This window comes from Leuresthes tenuis, unplaced genomic scaffold (assembly GCF_036924035.1).
Source record: "Leuresthes tenuis unplaced genomic scaffold, fLeuTen1.0.hap1 SCAF_6, whole genome shotgun sequence".
NCBI classification, from domain to species: Eukaryota; Metazoa; Chordata; class Actinopteri; order Atheriniformes; family Atherinopsidae; genus Leuresthes; species Leuresthes tenuis.
In genome coordinates, this window is record NW_027325360.1 from 25,253,370 (window position 1) to 25,273,246 (window position 19,877).

Genomic DNA, 19,877 nt, shown 5'->3' on the forward strand with positions numbered 1-19,877 from the left:
CTGTGTTTTAGGACATTAAAATGAGCATATTTCTGAGCCAATTGTGAATGAAGAAAATTTGTGTGGTATTAGTTTGCCTTATGTAAACCTAGAGCCAGGTACTACACGGACAAACCTTATTTTTTGATAAATAAAACATACAATGTATCGCAACGCCAGTTTTCATTGTACTAAATGTAACTGTCTTTTTACTCTTTAAGTCCAAATAGACCCACGATTCTATTTATAGGTTTTGTATGTTTGGAGCTCCGTGTATCCTCTTTGGAACCGCTGTTGTGTCGTCTTTGTTCTGTATGTGTTAATAGGCTGTCTCACGCGTCCTATGTGATGCGTCACATGGATAGGTGCGGTTTGACGAGCTCAAGCCCACAAATAGTGCATATCTGTCGAGAGGATATACTCAAAAGCAGCATTCCTTTTAAAAGACCTAGATTCTCCAACTTTTGCCATTTCACATTTTAGGAACATTTTCCTCGACGAATAGGTTAAGTATTCATCTTCAAACCGATCATTCAAAAATAAAAACTAGTTAAGAAACTCCACAGACTTGTTGAGAGCTATGATGTGGTTCAGTTGCAACGTATTCGATCCAACATCAGAGGAGAGCAGCAGAGAGCGGGTTACACATACCAAAATATGCGCGTAATGGAGTTCACAGGCGAGGTGTCCCTTGCAGCCCTGTCGGAATAATATTGCCGTAATGTTCAATACTTCAGGAATTGAGCTCACTTTTAACAAGAAAGAGGATATTTCCGAAGTTATCAATGGCTCTCTGCTGCTTCTCTACAACGTCCTCGTCACCAGTAGCCCCACAACTATGTGGAACGAGTCGTGCGGGGAGCAGCTACTGGATTTCGGGCGCCCGGAGAAGATCATCATCGGGATGATGTTGGCTATAATCACGGCGGTCACCGTGATGGGAAACACGCTGGTGGTGATCGCGGTGTGTGTGGTGAAGAAACTAAGACAACCTTCAAACTACCTTCTGGTGTCCTTGGCGGTGGCGGATCTGTCTGTGGCAATAGTTGTGATGCCATTCGTTATTGTGACAGATCTCACTGGGGGCAAGTGGCTTTTTGGGGAGGTGTTCTGCAACATCTTCATCGGAATGGATGTAATGTGCTGCACTGCCTCTATCATGACCCTGTGTGTGATCAGCGTGGATAGGTAAGTTTCCAAAGTTAGAAGCTGAGCTGAAACTAATTTGAGATTAAATGCTGCCCAGTTTGCAAAGGTACCAAATTTACGCACGTATGCCATGTGTTAAAATTATCACTTAGATATCATATATTTAATTTTATGACAGTTTTAACACCCTGGAGTCAAAGAGAGGTCACATACCAAGTAAAGCGAGTAAAACAGCAAGACGTTTTTAAGTTAAAAAATGGCATTTGAAATCGATATTCCAGATCAACCACCCATCTGAAGCCACTCAACCAAAAAATTAATACACAGACTGTGAATAATGCATAGTAGGCTTAATTAATTTGTTCTACCGGCCACTGACCCATTGACTTTACAGCTGCCATGGCTTTTACAGTTGATTTATCACAATCCAACCTCTGATGTTTACACAGGTTATAACTGTTCTCTATTTTTACACGCCTTAAAGATAAAAGCAAAGCAACAGAAACTGGGATTTTACACAAAGTGTTGTATGTAAACTTCATTCAGAAAGTCGACCTGTTTTTCTGTTGTACTTCATACATAAATATGAGATTTATTACACTGATGTTTTGCATCAACACATTGCTCAAAAAATATTCATGAAAGTGGGTCCCTAAGTGCCACAGCTTTAAATTCATATTCAAAACAGGGGAGATTAAACCTGAACCCCACCCATTCAGACCCTATTCTGCATCTCAGGTATTCTACAGTTATTTGGAGTCTCTCGAAACCAAAGCTGTGATTGCATATGACAAATGACACATTTCCACTGCTCCCACTAGATTCCAAATAGAAATACACATAAAGTGATTGCTGCACCTGTTCTGCCTCAATGCTTATAATGGAGACAAAAGCTCATTATAGTATTGATGATCTGATTATTTCCTCCCACTTGCATATCAGTATTTCCATTGTGCATTTCGTCCAGTATCAGGCATGAATGGATGAGCTGAGCGCGAGGGAACTAAGTACGCCTGAGGGGCTAATGATGTTATGGGAAGAACTGGATCACAGATATCATACTGTGGAAATGAGGTTGCTCCAGTCAGCTGTGTGTAAAGCTAGTAGAGTTATGAATGGGTTTTGGGCTGGTCAGATGGAATGATGAACTGGAGAGAAGCAGAGGATTAGGGATTCACGTACAGGTCACATTGAGACAGTTATGATGTTTTTATGGAAAGTTCAGCAACCTGTTTTTTTCTGAACTCCATGGAAACAGACTCATCTTTATCAAACAATGCTAAGTGTGTTTGGCATATGATTCATGACTGGGTTAGTGATAATTTATTAAGAAGGAAATTAGCAATTAGATACATCATGAAATGTAATTATAATCTAGGATTCCCAGGGGCATGGTTTGCAGAATGAACCTGAAGAGCAGGTGTGAAGCAAATTAGGCTGGGGACTAGCCAGAAGAGTAGTGGTGGAGGGTCTCCTTATCTTATGGGTGGGGACTTAAGTCTTATTGTTGGAGACTCCCAGTTTGATAAATAACTAGATCTGACTTTTAGAAAGCTACTTCTGCAGATACCCCCCCCCCCCCCCCCCCCCCCCGACTAAATACGGCAAGTTCCTTTTAATCATTCTAAAGGTCAATCACATCATTTTATCTGTAGTTGGCTAATGCCTTGAACATATTTCTGCAGACTCTATGCACAATCACACATCTACATGTTATAGTGTTTTACTACACCTTGGGGGCAGTATTAGAAAAATATGGATCATTCTAAGTTTTTAAGTGTTCTTCTTCGCAATTTATTGTTTTCAGTGCATTATCCTCTTTTTAGGGAATCTGTTGTTTGTCAGCCTTCTCGGCTCGAGCTAGCGTTCAGCTAACCAGCACTCTGAAGCCTAGACACTGTTAGCTTTTTGGAGAGCTGCATATCTGTCTGTCTGTGTTGAAAACAAACCCATCTGCTGGGACCTCAGAGTGATGGAGATGGTCCATGCAAGTATAAACAGGCTCTTAAAATTGTCACTAGATTTATCAGTAGCCATACACATGCTGTCTGTGACATTGTACAGTTGCTTGTTTTGGCTATGTTGGTAATTCAGCTCTTGTCTACAAAAAATTCAAAGGTCTCACTCAGTTATAAATAGATATGCTCACAGTGGCATCTTGTTTGTGTAACGACATTTTGAAGGACTCTTTAAAGATATGTGGCAGTTGTTAGACAGGAAACAGTGAAAGGAAACAACATTTCTTAATATGGCTTAGAGCAGTCAAGATCTTCTTACTCTAGACAAACAGCAACAAAGGAGCTGTCAATGATAAAATGATCAGCTAAGAAAATTATGTGTGGTTGCTTTGTTTTACTGTAATCCAGAACATGCTTTTAACCCCTTTTTAACCCTTGAAACTGAACATTGCCTATACTGTCTTTCAGGTGTTTTATGAATGTAATTAAAGTAAGGAATTGTGCAAATATGTTTCATGGTAATGTAAGTATTTGAGGAAACAAAATCCTGGACAACCAAAAAAGACATTTTAATGCACAAAAAAGCTATTTAGCTAACAGAGGGATTTTGAGTAATAAACAGAACAATCCTGTATTAATTCTAAATCTAAGTACCCAACCTGTTGCTCCTTTTCATTCTGCAGTATGCTTGAAATATAATCTAATAATGAGCAAAAAGTTCCTCTTCTTGAATCCTGGGTCTTTCTGAAATAATCTTTTCAGTGTTACTGTATTTATTTTTTGCTGTTCGTGCAAATGCTCACGCATCCCTGTCAATGTCATGCTCATGGATGAGATCATGTTCACCTTTAGCCTCCTTAATGGGACATTAATGGGACATTAAGGAGGCTAAAGCCTCCTTAAAGTCCCATGCTTAAACATGCATATCGCATGTTTAAGCAAATACACCAAAGCAATGACCCAGTCATTGCAGAAGAGTTTTAGTGTTGCCATAAAAGAGAAGGCACCTACATACCCAAGGCCTCCTGTCTGAATTAATGTAGGTCAATGCTTTCATTAGATATTGTATTCCCCATGCACAGGTTTTGTGCCCAATACTAAAAAAGTATCTCTTTTGGATGCAGTCAGTTTTTACCTTCAGTGAGAGTAATATGTTGTAGATTTAATATTGCCAAACCCAAATATGAAAGACTCATTCACAACAGTGGGAAATGATGATAGTCCCAACTTTATATTCCATAGACATCTAAGAAAAGATGTCGCTAAAAGATTGGAGGAGCTCCATATAGCATGAAACGCTTGTTAAATTTGCAGGGCAAATTTTGCTCGGTTCAACTGTCAGTGAACTTACGGAAGATGGATGGGATGTAGGCCAAGAGAAAATGTCACAGAACAACAGTGAAGTAAACTCTTCCACCAGGGATCAGACTGAAGAAAGTGCAGCGTAGGTGTGATCACCTGGAAGCTCCTGTAGGAGATGTGACGGGGAAGAAATCAGACAAGTTAGAGCTCTTACTGTAGCTTGCAGCAGGACTAGCCACTGCCTTCACATCCTTTCTGTCAGCTGGTGTGTCACTGGTGAACACACACACACACACACACATCCACACACACACACACACACACACACACACACACACACACACAGCTCCCACAAGGACTTTCCCTCCCCATCTGAGAATAGTTTTACAAGGTCGTTGTGTGCATTTGTCCCAGGAGAGACATCCCTGGCTTAGTGCAGCTGGGAAACATCCTCCCGTAGCAGCAGACATAGATGACTTGACCTAGGTGACGCATCCTGTGGTAATGCGATGTGACGCCTAAGCTCAAGTCTCTGAGGCAGTATTCACTTCCCACTTGTCGGCCGTTCCGCTGAAATGTGTAGGATTGGACCTCCTCTACACGACCAGTGGAATCGGATCAAAGGGAGCTCGGAACAGAACGGGACAGAAAGTGTGTTTTGGTCCTAAATGTGATGTTAAACTGAATTATTGAATCCTGTGATCACTATAGAGCTAGATTGTGTGATGTCAAGAGACACATTTCAAGTTACAAACCATTTCAGCTATTTTATATTGAGACGGCAAAGCACTTTCATCCTTTAAGGGGGAAACTGAACTTAAATGTAAAATGTCTCATATCATAAAAACAAGTTGTTTGAATAGTACAAAAGTGCTGTCTGAGCAGCATTGAATAAATATGCTGGGAGCAGGTATTTTGAGAAAATTATCATTAATTAGGCGCTGCTTGTACTGTCTGTAGTTGTTTCCATCTTGTTTGACTTTTATTGCACATGAAGTCTGAGACAAATCATCTGCTGATCATGTGATTATCTGAATATGTATGTGTGCTTGTGGGAATGGACCCAAAGCAGATTAAGATGATTGAGAACTGACAATCAGTGGAAGGAGAGTATGATGATTGCAGAGGCTTGTTTTATCACTGTGTGATTGTCCTCTAGTGCTCTCTATTTTTAGGTGACTGCAATTTGGACCAGTTTGTCTGAAGTAAGCAACAGTGACCTGCGGGCACGTGGGTACACTTAAAAAACAAATGTATTAACAAATCCATCTTTGGCTTCTGCAGATCACCCAGTTTATCAGGTGTTACATTAGCATTTACATATTCCATCTTATTCATATTAAGGTTTTGTTGTATGTTGTTATATGAAGCATGGAGGAGAAGCTAGTGCTTGGTCTATCTCCTAATGACATGTGAAATTGCAAGGCGTAATATTTTTTAGATTTTCTTTTCCATTTCATGAGTCATTAGAAGATAGACCAAGCACTAGCCCTCTCACCCCCATATTTTGGGGATATGGTGGTAGAAGCCTGGGAGTTAGGGGATTCTGCGTAGTCACTTAGCTGACAACTCAGAGGACTTCATGTTGTACATTTGAATGTACCTCTGGTGGAACCACTGTCCCAGTCTGGGAGTCACAGCATTTACTGTTTCTATCAACACCGGGACCAGTTTGGACTTCACCCTCCTCACCCTCCAGTTATTCCTTCAGTTCTGGCACTTTTCCATCTCTTGATGCTCCTTCCTCCTGATGTTTCTGTTGTAGGCCACTGACACATATATCCAAACATGCTGTCTTCTGCTCTCTTCCTAGCGCCACTATGTCTCGCTGGAATTTAAAATCCCTTTGGATTTCAACTTGTTTTCAACCACTTTCAGAACATACCCCTGTGGGACTATGGGGGTTTCTAGCCCATATTTGACACAGATGTTCCTGTGCACTATCCCACCCTTTGGCTGTGCTTCTCAGTATACACTGTCCTAGCTCATCTTAAATCCTGATACTATGTGCCGTACACTCTCAGAGACTGGACAGCCTCGTGGACACCTCTCTCTATGGATCTGGTGTTCAGGGCTTGCTTTTGGATTGTCATGATCAGAGCCTGTGATCTGTCCTTCAGGTCAGGATTTTCTAGCCCCTACCTCCTCAACACTTTTTGTCTTCTCCTGCCTGAAGCTCTCACTAATTTAATTTTTAAGGGCATGTTCTTTGATGTATTGAAATGCAACTGTTTCCTCCAGGATGGTGACTCTGACACTCTTCACGTCTTTCCTTTTGTTGTAGAGTCAGACTCAGGGCGCTGGAGTTTATAGTAGGTGGAACCCTCTGGCATCCTCAGAAGTTTTCATGTCTTGACATCCATGGCATTTTTCTTCTCCGGTAGCCAGCTACAGTCTCAATTGGATAGCTGATGACTGGTAATTTGTAATTTGCTTCTGTATGATGAAAGCAAAAAACCCTTCATTAAACTAAACAAATGGTAAACGTAATGGCTAACTAGCACAATTCACAGTCTATTAAATAATGTAATGCCAGTAAAAACAAATTAATGTTGCAGCAGTATAGTACTAGCTTTAATCTCTGTCAGATTTCCCCTTTGACCATCCCTTATGAATTTGAAAGTTTTGGAAGATCAGTGTTTTCCAAAGAGCAGAAGAACTGAAAGAAGACCCCATGCACATAACACTCGGTTAGAATTTATAGTGGAGAATTTCAAATATTCTAAACAGCACAACATTTCATGCATGAATCAGATCAAATGGTTAAATTATTTTGTTTTGCAATTGGTTATATTTGTCAGAGGCTTTTTAAATAAGAATTTTGTTGAATTGCCATTGTAATGATGGACTTAAAGATTAAAATGAAAACATCAAACATCAATCTTTTACAATTGAATTAGATTATAAAGGAGCAGATGCCATACAGATTTCATGAATCGTTTTAATCTTCCTCCTGTTTGAAAAACACATGATTTAAACCAAATAATATGATGTGCAGTTATTGATGTTTAAAAGAGTTACATGGACCTGGTGTACTAAACTTATACCAAAGAGGCAGGAAGAATACAGAGAAGCAGCAGTGTTGATGCATTGGAATTTAACGTAACATGTAATATGATACAGTTTTGTTTGATCTATTTGTTGCCTGTCACATTGTTTGCCAAGCAATCCCAGGGGAGAGGAAGCAGAAAAGGCTAAAGTGCTGAGTGACTGTAACACATTATAAATCATGCTTTATTTTTGGTGTAACAAAGGTGGAGTCCATTATTCAGCAAGATTAAACAGAGCTCCAACAAGCATTTACTAAGGAGTAGGATAAATACTTTCCTGTTGAAAGAGACTCTCACACACAGACACACACACTCACTCAGACATCATACTTAGGAGGTAGTATATTCAACATTTACCATTTTGATGCTGCAGAATAACTGTACAACTAGTAAAATACATCATTGTGTATTAATGATGTATTTATGAATGCACAGTCATGCAGCCAAAGATACAGACTTTAATTAGCTGCTTTATATCTCTCTCACTGACACATCACTCTTCATGTATGTTCACTGCTGTGCATCACTCTGTTGTAGTTGTCTACTAATTCTTCATTCATTACCCGATAATAATGTATGATTGAAAAGACTTACTTGATGCAGTACAATGTGACTTTTACAGATTATATTTTGCCTTATATTATGCTCAGAAAAATGCTGAGAAGTTTGAGAAATGTTCCAGTTCAGGAAATAACAAATTGAGTTACAGCACACCCATTGCTGCCAAACTGAGCAACACACTGAACCCCATAGCTAGTTACCACTAACTGGATCAATACACTAAGTGCAAAGCTATAAGACCTTGAAATGCTTGTGTGTATGGATTGGAAATGGAAAATTTACAGTCCAATCATACGCAATCCAGTGAATTAACATTAAATTAGTGGGGCGGGAGGTTGTAGTAGATTATAGTCTGGCTTTGTTAACAGACCTCAACCAATCAGGTTGTACTTTACATCCATCTTTCTGTTGCAATGTTGTTTACAGGGGATTATCATGTCACAGTGAGGCTGATGTTTGACTCCTGATTTGGAGTTGTAAATCCAAAAGGATTTAGACAAATATTTCATATTTTGTTTAATCTTCTTCATTTTATTTGTCGATATACATCCATCTTTGCATTTAAGGCTCGCAAGTTACTAGATTGAATGTAGATTTTTTTTCTAGAATCTGATTCATCATGGTTTCTATGCTCACGTGGCTCAAATGTTGGGAAGAAAATAATGGCAGTGAAACCCATGAAGGTGGAAAGTCTGTGCAGTACCTCTGTTGGATTCCACTGAAAAGCCTTGATTCCACTGTCTTGTTCTGTGTTGAAAGTGTTAACTAACTGGAAATGATCCTAGGACTGACCAACAGTGGTAAGAATGCCATGGTGATTTTCACAGAAAGCCCCACAGTGTTCCTTTAGAGAAAACACTGTCACATTCAGGTGCTAAATTAGCTCTCTTACAGGAGTTATCAGAAGCAGCAATATGTGTAGTGCAAAGGCTCGTACATGAGGAATTACACTGAGAACGAAGCTGGTTGCTTATGTGAGTGCAGCATTAAAAAGTGACAACTAGTCCTAAAAAACACTGCAAAATGTGTTTCTTCACTTTCATGTTTTCATTCATGATATTTGTTTTGCCTCCTTTCACTTATGGTTTAATTTGCTCTTTCCTTATTCTTAGCTATCACTTCTCCTTTACCAGCACTGTCTACTGGGTCATTTTTGGTCGTAAAAAACTTTCTTAGAGGTTAAGAATCAAAATCACCTGTTCAGGCTGAGGAAAATATCATGGTTTGGGCTTAAACACAACATTAAAGTCAAACCTGGGTTTGGTTGTGACTGTGTTTGTGGTAATAAGCATGAATAGTTGTCACTCTTTGTTCACCCTGTGGTAGACTGGCAGCTGGGATAAAGCTACAGGCTGCATGTACGCATGACTCCCAGAAACAGTGGACTCACGTTGATGGATTTCTATAGTATTTAGATGTGTGAATTCAATGAAAAAAAAGGACATGACAATAACTTTAAATTTAGAACTTAATTTGGCAAGTTTAAACTGAAAAAATAAATCTGTTAATCATGAATGGAAATAAACTAGATCCAAATAAAAGAATAACTCATTACCTTCTAAGTGTCCGGTGCATTTTGCTACTGTTGGTGGAACATAGGTCTGTCTTTCAGGAGAACACAATTATGCAGTAACTGCGAGAGAAAGTGAAATGTTCCACATTTATAGTTCTTTATTAGACCAACGTGTGGCTTTGTGACACTTTTCCAAAGAACCACATATTCTTTTGTTTAGCTCAGCTGATGAAGTTTAATGCCTAGCTGATTCTAGTGTTTATTTTATCTCCTTTAATATGACGCACGGACTCTTCGATGAATAGTTTTTCATTTAATTTTCAAAGACTGAAGGCAGTGTTGCTGAATTGATATGAAACTCACTGTTGTGTTGAACAGGACTGGAGCTTTGTATCGGTATTATTAGCGTTATTATCTTGTCATGTTTGTGTCAAAGCTATGATTGCTCACCTACAATGGAATTTTGTGTGTGTATATTTACAAACTAGGCTGAGATTATTTCCTTGAAATGATTTTTTCGTGTGAGAAAACCGTCTTATATCTGCCCCACCGCAAAAAGACAAGATAAACAGCAGTGATGAATATTCTGGTCATCATCAGTCATATTGTCACCTGGTTAATGCACACGGGGAGAAGGAAGATAAATTCCATTTTCCTTCTTGTCTTTTGATACAAAAAAAACAACCTTCAATTTACCTTCAAATTATTAGCAGTCCTGCCGATTAAAGCAGAAATGCTGCTAACGTAGTTTGAATTAGACTTTTTGGTGTAGCTTAACACACTTTTTTTTATCTACATGTGTCTTTTGAAGATACTAACTGATTTGTAGTTACGTGCACATTTTCAGTTAAGATGACAAACCCAAGAAGACTGGAAACTCATATTGTTGATCCAATCAATCATCTAGCAGATCATAACTGTCCTCAGGTTTCCGGTGTGGAGCTGGTTGGAATGAGATGATGACGGGAACATTTGCACTTCACCTTCGGAAAGAGAGAATCCATACATACCTGTTTCTTTGACGTATTTGTCAATGTTAATTACATTTAAAGAACACAAGTGGTGTTCCATACAGGTAAAGGTTTTATTCTGTAAGACAAAAATATCACTCAGACAAAATAAGTGCAAGAAAATACCTACTGTGCACCTTTTAATCAGCTATTATGTCCTTGCATTCAGGTGCAATTTTTTTAATCAAAAAGTTTTTCAACATGATTGTGAAAAAAATGCAGGCAATCATAAAGAATAGCTCCGAAATATTTTGATAGATGGAGAACATTTGCTCAGGCAGATGGGTGTTTTTCAGTGCCAGTGGAGTTTATCGTATGACGCGTGGATGCAGTATGTTTCCAGTCATTATCATAAGGCTTCCTTAAAATAGTGTCATTTCTTTTTATCAGGTATTTCTATTTTGTTCATCCGGGATTATTTTAGGCTAGGCCTCATGGATAATAACATGGATACCAAAATAAACTAGTAGAGGTTTGATTTGGGAATTTTTGTTTCTCCGTTTTGTCTGGATGTTCCTTTTTAAGAACAAAGGCATCAGTAGCATCCTCTTGCTCCCAGCTTGTCTCTTTAATATCTGATATTTTTATGTCCCTAAAATGAAAGGTCACTTTGAGGGTAGGAGGCGGAAAAAAAAAGCACAACCTCCAACAGTTGCCTTTTTGTTACATATTTGCATCTGCTATTACACTGTCCTTTTCAATTTGCCATGAAATTAAATGATGACATATAATAGGCTGCTTAGTTATTTCAACTATGCTAAATTCTGTCTGGATGAAAGTGAATTGACTCAAAAGATGAACTGCCTGTGGTATCCTTGGTAACTAAGACTGCTAAACATTTATTTTTTCCAAAAGGTCAGAAGTGAAATGAGAAGAAGCGGAGGAAAAGATTCCTCTCTCACATCGTGGCAACTTCCTCTGAGCCTTTTTAGTTTTCAAGGTGGCAGAACCAAAGGGAAGGTGACAAAGATGGAGGGGCTCTAGTCCCTGACTTCCACTCATCATCATGACAGGAAAAAAAAAGAACATAGACTTGCTTGCAAATAGTTCCTCACTTTCCACTCGCCTACTTTCTTTGTACAATGCTAAAGAGAGAAAAGGAGCACACTCAAAAAGATTTTAGAGAGTTTTTGGTGCCTCACTAAATGAGTTTGCAGATTTGGGTGTTTTAAAGAGATGCTACAAACAGCAGAGAATTTAGATGGGCTTGAACAGCACTTCATATGTCATGTAACATAGAAGTGTAAGTTTGTTTCAGCATTATCAGTGGCAAGCACACACAGGTACACATGTTGTTTTCCTTAATGAGAAGCATTTAGACGCTTCGTAGCTGCATTACAAATCTGGTCACCATGGGTGCCACCATAAAAAAATTTGGTTTAATAGTTGACAAGGAGCACTAAATGGCATAATGCATAACAAGCGTACAAAAAAATACATTCAGAGAGTCAAAGTAAAAGGTGTGAAGAGGTACACTGACTCACTAATGGAGACATTCTCACTGCCTACTGAAAAGCATTCGGCCTAAAATTCAAGATTTACTGTGTGCACCATATGCTACATCACACAGATGACAAAAAGCTTGTATTGGCTGAGAAGTGTCCTAAAAGTGCTGGACAGAAAAGTAAAGCAATGTTATTATCATAATGATAATGTTATTATCATGCTTTTGTAAATTTTGTCTCAACCCCAATATTTTAATGTATGTATTATTTATTTATAGGGGAATCTGTTTTGCATTTGTTAAAGATAACCAACAAGATATTAGGGAACCCCAGATATTGGATTTAATATTTATATTTCAGTAACAAAGATAGTAACTACTCTTACTGGCTAAGTTAAAAGTGTGCCATGGGGTAAGATTTTCAACCAAGATGTGTCTTTGTTTTTAATTTGTTTTACTGTTTTGCTGCTGGAGTTGTTACGGTGGCAAAATCCCAAATTTTAGAGCCCAGGAGGAAACTATTATCAAACTACAGCCACTTATAGTAGGATGGACCACATTTGGAAATGTTATCTAACTTACATAGCAAGTTTAGAGATTCAGGAAGTTCATTTAGAAAAGTTCTATGGACTACCAAGCATTTTGCTTATTTGGACATGTAAATACATGGTCTATTGTTCTCTGATAACTATGATCTCATGGCAGAATAAGAAATAGCTACATTAGTCCACAGTACAAAATGTTACAGTTTTCAATTTGCCAGCATGTCAACATCATACATTTTTTTCTCAGTTTTCTGCTGAGAATGGGCTGGCATCAGTGTGGCACATTTAATTGGAATTGACAATACCAACAAAGGTTCAGTTTTTTTAAATTCAAATTTCACAGAAAGCTGTGATTTTCTGTTATATTTGAACACTTTCAGGTGTATAAACAAAAATGATGTACTTTGAATGAATTATATAGTTTTGCTAATTAGGTCTTTTCCGCTTACATTTGCACCAATATGTAAAAATGTAGAGTAGACACTTTTGATTCTTTTTGTGCTAAATCGAAATTCCAACCTTCTCTTCTGTGAAACCTCTAATTGGAATCCTTGATTGACATAAAACAAGAAATACAGAAAATGGAATGGAATATTCTCATTGAATTAAACTGCAGCTTAGAGCTGGGTAAATGCAATCACACGTTTTAAAGCATAACTATAAACTTTTCTCAAAAATACTATGTGTCATAAGAAATAAAGCTGGATGTTTCTGTTAAAGTCAAAACAGTTTCCCAACCAAACAACACAACAACTGAATCAATTCACTCCAAACACTTACGTTAACACTATTACAGTCTGACCAGTACGCTGTGGATCACGGACAGATAGCTGTGTGAGTGCTTGCAAAGTATAGCTTAAGAACCAGAGGAGCAGAGAGAAGCTCTCACAGGTTGTCATTATCAGAGACCATCATGTCATGGAATGGCCCGTTTTTTTTTTTTTATGTCTTAAACTACTCACACAGCACTCAGCTATACAATTCATGTCAGATTTCAGCTGTGTGTTACAGCTTGTGATACGGCAGTGACAGCTTACCAGAAATGGCAAGCAGCAATCACAGCAATAACAACATAGTAGCAACAACACCAATTTAAAGCAGGTTACATGAAAGGACAGCTACGGACCAGTGAAAAACAGACTGAAAACAGTCAAAAGGTCATATTAATACTGAGGAAAAAACAATGCAACAATTAATACCTTCAATAGATTATCCAACATTATGCACCATTTTTCCAGTTTGTATGATGTGTCTCACCGGTAAGTAATGGCAGTAATGGCAGGCTTTGAAAGCTGACACCTAAATAAGTCCAGTTGGAGTTTTGTGCTCTGAGGTGATTGGATGACACTTTTCTTTGTCTGGGCTACAACGCAGAAAGAATCACCTTCAGCTGTTGTCTTTAAGCGTAATGTGCAGTCGATATCATCTTTTCTCTTACCCTATTCTCTACCCTGTTCAACACCACAGTGTAGAGGCTGTAGGGTAAAGACAGCCATCTCAGACACCAACAGCTACCCATCATTACTATTGCAGTTGGAGCCAGTAAACACCCCTAAACTGACAGGTGGTGAGCAGAGCTGAGGCCATAAAATATCCAATCCAGTGCTTTCCAACAATCAGGAGGAAGTAAAACAGACATCATAAAAATCTTTCAGACTTCAAGGCCAGAGCTATTTATGGAATACACAGCTGGCCAGAGGTTTTGAATCAAGCCAAGTGAGAGAAATGAACTGCATATGTATAATGCTTGTCTAATATTGTGGAGCCTTTTCTTTGTCATACACACACTCACAGGCCAATGAAGGCATCAGTGGTAATGTAGGGTTCAATGTCTTGGTCAAGGGCTCTTTAACATGTGGACTGAGGAGAGGAGCCCCAACCTTTCACCTGACAGATGATGACTCTGCCTTCAGAACCACTGCAAGTGTAACCACTTCTATAAAAGCAGATGTGTTGCCAATTTGCTGGTCTAGACCATTAAGGTATGTGTGTGTTCAGTGCCAGAGAGGAAAGACATCAGTAATAATCTTAGAGAAGCAATTCTTGCTGCCCATTAGTCAGTTGTTATAAGGTAATTTCAAAACAATTTGGAGTCCGTCGTTCTACAGTGAGGAACATAATTACCAGCAATGTAATGTTTTAGCGATGATTAAATACTATCTTTGATTAAAGGAAGTATGTTGAACGTAAATTTAATTCTGTTTTTGTACCATGAAGTTGTCTGTCCTAAATATATTGTTGCTTTCTGCATTTTGTTTTCCTGAATAACACATCTCTGCCAGACTTTAGACAACACTATAGACAGACTCATTCCAAGAGATGTCAAGTTTTCCTGCTGACAAGTCAAACAGCAACTTGAAGTTTTAGATGAAATGATTGCTAAAGTTCCTGAGAATCTTTGTGCAAAACAACATAGCCAATCATCAAACACCTGAGATGTTCAGGTTTGTTCTAAGGCTGACATTGTCATCACAGAGGCTATGAATGCAGAGAGGCTGAAAATACAATCTGAAACAAGAAGTGTCCCCAGAAATGACGCACTTTGGTTTATGTACGTGTCTTCTGTAAGAGAGATATTGAAAAAGACTAAGCAGAAGTTTTGGACAACAAAAGAGAACCTGACCTAAAGAGGTAGCCAGTTTGAACTGCAAAAAATACAGCAGAATGCTGTGTAAGGCATAAAATAGTGGGGGTTGCTTTTTTGCAACCTTGAATAGAAGGAAATTACAACTCAACTCATGTTGTGTGCTGTGCCCTGTGATAGAAGCAGCTCAGTGTGTGTTGTGCGGTTGTTCTTCAAATAGAATAGGAGAGCTGAAGTGCTCCTTCAGGGCTGAGAATGTTGTCTGATGTCGGAGAAATCCCAGAGCTCTCAGTAGAAAGATGTTGTGTATTCAGTGTGGCTCAGAATAAATAAATGCAGTTGATGCAGTTGTTTGTTTCTTTTTTTCATTTCTGCCTGAGGGGCAACTTTACAAAGTATTTGACTGATTGTAAACTCATATAATCATCAAGGACTGAAGCTTTACTTTCATATATTTTTCAGATATCTGACCAAAGGGTGAGTGGTGAATCTTGTGCTTTCAGATTTTCACTGTTTTCAGCACTCTCAGTCACTTCATATAAAACAAACCAAGCATAAAAACAGCGAACACCCTCAGCTGACTGCGGGATGAAAAGCACCCAAGCTGCACTTTTTAGTTCTTAAAGAGACAGCTCTTCAACAAAAATGGTTTCATTTCTGGCGACATCGACATCTCTGTGACAATTTCATTGACAAAAAATTATCACTCCCCGAAATGATGGCTTGAATTTGAAGACTTACTTGAATTGGCATCCAGTGCGATGACATAAGATTAGAGTGAATGAGAGATCTCTCAGAGGATAGTATCTGAAGGAACAATGTCATATGACAGACTGCTTTTCCAACCTGTTACTTTTTTCTATTTTTTCTAAATGTATCCCTTTGCCCCCACAAACTGGCTGCTGCATAGTTAATATTTCATTATGTATGCCCCTCTCAGATGTAAAAGGTTTGTGAAGCGCTACTGCGGATGACTAAAGACTCTAGCACACTAGGGCCGCTTACAGTCTTCCAGTGCAGAAAATAGTTTACTTTACTGTGCTCGAGCTGATAGCCTGGCAGGAATAATAACATTTTCCATTAGCCTGGGCATGCTTTAGTTTTGGTCAGTGGCTGAGTAATCCCTGAGGGCTGCTGTGGCTATGCACCAAATCCTCTGGAGATCTGAAAAAAGCCCTCTAAATTCCGCGTGTGCGTGTCACTCATTCTGTACAGCTCATGCTGTTTCATGTGAAGTGATTATCATCTGATGCCACTGGTTTTAGCATGATTCTGTGCTTCTACTGTGATATTATATGATCCATATGGTGCTATGTATTTTGCATTATGTCCTGTAATTTAGTCTGCATTTGACTCTTGTGTTTGAGTCTTTCTAGTTTGAATAACTGTACCTGAAAAAAAAATCTACTGAATGATAAAGAGATTAAAAGTGCTGCCATCAACATTTTTATACTAACAGTTAACCAAATAACATTATTGTTTTATGACCTACAGCTTCCCTAAACTGGCTCTCACAGCTCCCATTAACACTATTTTCAGCTGTAACAAGACAGAATTTCTCAACTCTAAACATCAACTGTATGTTACCTGTCTAACAATGAACAGCAGGAAGATGGGGCCTGCAACTAGGTGTTGATCACAGTGGAGCATTTTGTAGCTAAAAGCCAGCTGGATCTAAAACAACATGAATAATAGACTTGCACGAGATAGATAGAAACCCAACCCTGAATAAATTACGTTGCTCTTTCCTACCTGCAGACTGGGGCTATTGGGCTCTTCTTGTGTCTCCAAGGGGCAAAATAAAAATCTCCTCCTTACTATTTTTACTTCTAACTTCAGCTTTTAACTGGCTGAAAATAAGTCTTAGTTGCAGAGAACTGCCCTCCACAACTCCAGACACAAATATCCTTCCTCATCATTGAATAATGCTGCCAGAGAGGACTACTGCATTACTGGTAATCCATTATGTATTCCTAAGAATTCCCAAAGCTTGGAGTTCACCCGTCTGTGTGTCTGTCTTGTATCTATTTGACATTGCTCATCTGGCTGTATTAAGTCCCTGCCACATAGTTTAAGTGCATTTTGAGTGAGGGCTGTAGACTAGTCAGAGAAGTGGTTAGAGGCATTGGAGAATTGAAATTGTTGCACTTAGTGCAGCTAACCCGAGCCAAGGGATCTGTAAGATGTACGCAATAATAGTGTATAGCACCTCAGATTAAATGACAATTTCTGCTGTGATTCTAATGCCACTTACATCCACTGAGAAATATCTCCTGCAGCAATGCAACAAACAAGTCTGTTTATTTTTGACTGACACAAAAAGTGTGTGTTCAGGTTCTTGTGTGTCACTTTTTTCTGTACCACTACCACCCTACATATGTTGACCTGTCTCATATAAATTCTGGATGAGGGATTATGCTGATGCGTTCTAATATGACATGCATGCAGGTAACATGCCTCAGGTGACATCTCAAACTATACATGTGGTTTAGAAAGGAACTAAAAAAAATTCTGTGGTGTGTTAGATGTTTGCGTGGAGAAAGTCTGTGTGTATGCATATTTATAATTGAGCACTTTCATCTGCATTACCCTATTGTCCATTCTAAGTGGTTCTGTTTCACATCGGTACCACCTCCACTATAAGTTTCAAGCTACGACATGCAGCGGAGGAGTTGTCATAGAGTACTCTTTAAGGTTGAAATGGATCTCAGAATGAGAAGCATTTAACGGCTTGTTTGACAGCCAAGTTGTCTGTCCTCTGTCTGAATTTAAGAGCAGATTCCAAAGAGCACCATGTCATCTTTGACAAGCACAAAACTCTGGTGTAGACACATTGAAGCTAATCTACAAAGAGAAAGTATGGTTCTAAGACTGGATCTGGCTAGTGTCAATTCATCATCTGAAAACAACTTGAGAAGGCGGAGAATTCCTCTCAAGTTGACTGAGCTGAGTTTGATTTCCACACTTCCACAGAGTTTGATGGCATCACTGCCGGATGACAAGGTGAATTGGCCAGCGCTACCCAGACCTATTTAATCTTTTGATTATAGAGTGAAAAAAAGAAAAAAAACTTCAACACTTAAGTGTACAACTTTCATCAATGGCATATTTGATGCTGAATAAAGGCTGTCTAAATTCAGCCAAAAGAAAAGTATGCGCAGATTTATTGTGTTTTGAAAATAGTGGATTTTTTTCTCAGTTCTGTGCAAATCCAAGCTTTTCACACTTATTTTTATTTCTGACACCTCAAGCTGCTTTTGAAACTGCTTAGCTGCCTGTTTGATTGACAGCTCCTTCTCCCCCAGTTAAGCTCTAAGAGCCTGAATAAAGCAGCAATAACCCTCTAGGCTATCACAGAGCTTATGATTTATCATGAATATATCTGTCTTGGAAATGAGTGGACTGCATTTGATGCTACAGATGGATGCTGGAACTACAGAAGTTCCAGTGTGTGATTGCATTGCAGGTCATAAGTGATCACCCATACTTTTTTTAAAGATGAAACACAAACTGTATTGGGGACTGTTAGAGTTTTAGAGAAAATGTCTATGCAGCTTCAACAGCTTTTAGTCCTCTGTTGGAAAGCTGCCTGAATCCTAAAAGTAACACTTCTTCTGTCTCTTTTTCATGCAGGTATCTGGGAATCACACGTCCTTTGACCTATCCAGCACGGCAGAATGGTCAGCTGATGGCCAAGATGATTGTGGGAGTGTGGCTGGCGTCAGCATCCATCACTCTGCCACCTTTCTGTGGCTGGGCCAAAAACGTCAACACGGCCGGTGTGTGCCTCATTAGCCAAGACTTTGGTTACACCATCTATTCTACAGCTGTAGCCTTTTACATCCCCATGCTGGTGATGCTTGTCATGTACTACAAGATTTTCAGGGCTGCTCGTAAAAGTGGCGCCAAACACCGCTTCACTGACCTGTCTCGCCGCAAGCGTCTTGAAACAGTGGCCAACGAGGCAATGCGCATGCAGGGCCTGAAGCCTCCAGGTGTGGTGGAGGAATGCGCCGCCTTGTCCCGCCTGCTGAATCGTGAGCGCAAAAACATCTCAATCTTCAAGCGGGAGCAGAAAGCAGCCACAACACTAGGGGTGATTGTGGGGGTTTTCACTGTGTGCTGGCTGCCATTCTTCATACTGTCCACTGCCAGGCCCTTTGTCTGTGGAGTGGAGTGTAGCTGTGTCCCCATTTGGCTGGAGCGCACACTGCTCTGGTTAGGCTACGCCAACTCCCTCATGAACCCTTTCATCTACGCCTTCTTCAATCGAGATCTGCGCTCCACTTACCGTGACCTTCTGCGCTGCCGTTACCGCAACATCAACCGCCGGCTGTCTGCTGTGGGTGTACATGAGGCTCTCAAGGTGTAAACATGGGTGGTGAAGCAGTGTGTATTGTGGTGTATGGTGGCCCTGTACACTTGGTGCTTAAAGGGCATGAAGATGGGCATGAAGAACACAACAGGCCTGAAGATAAGACTCAGACTGACAGAATGGTAGTCGCTGTTGGTGGCTTTCAAGACACAGAGGCAGCACAATTACTTCATTCTATTCTTGGAAAGAAAATCATAGAGTGTGCTTGATTGGCCATTCAAGCAGACACAGCCTTTGTGCATATGCCACAATTACTTTGCGGCTCCAGATTTTTGGTGTGATACTGCAGCCACAAAGAAAATTACATATATACACAAACAGTTTCCCCAGGGCTTTTAAAGAGACTACAAAGCAAACAACCAGATTTCTGTACATTAACAAAATTGGTGTTTTATGAGGAAAAACAT

At 39.4% G+C, this 19,877-nt stretch overlaps 1 protein-coding gene across 1 annotated transcript; it reads left to right on the forward strand.

The window, feature by feature from the left end:
- Positions 1-686: 686 nt before the first annotated feature.
- On the forward strand, positions 687-19,557 carry htr7c (5-hydroxytryptamine (serotonin) receptor 7c). The gene is made up of 2 exons (XM_072387040.1): positions 687-1,167; positions 18,729-19,557. Exons 1-2 carry the CDS (start codon positions 701-703, stop codon positions 19,465-19,467), a joined length of 1,206 nt encoding a protein of 401 aa, XP_072243141.1. The 5' UTR covers positions 687-700; the 3' UTR covers positions 19,468-19,557.
- The last annotated feature ends 320 nt before the right edge of the window (positions 19,558-19,877 follow it).

What these genes read in the sequence shown, in the direction of transcription:
- htr7c (XM_072387040.1), top strand. Translation starts at nt 701, where the DNA reads ATGTTCAATACTTCAGGAATTGAGCTCACTTTTAACAAGAAAGAGGAT. An exon ending in TGTGTGATCAGCGTGGATAG is followed by an intron (nt 1,168 to 18,728) that starts GTAAGTTTCCAA and finishes TTTTTCATGCAG; the next exon opens with GTATCTGGGAATCACACGTC.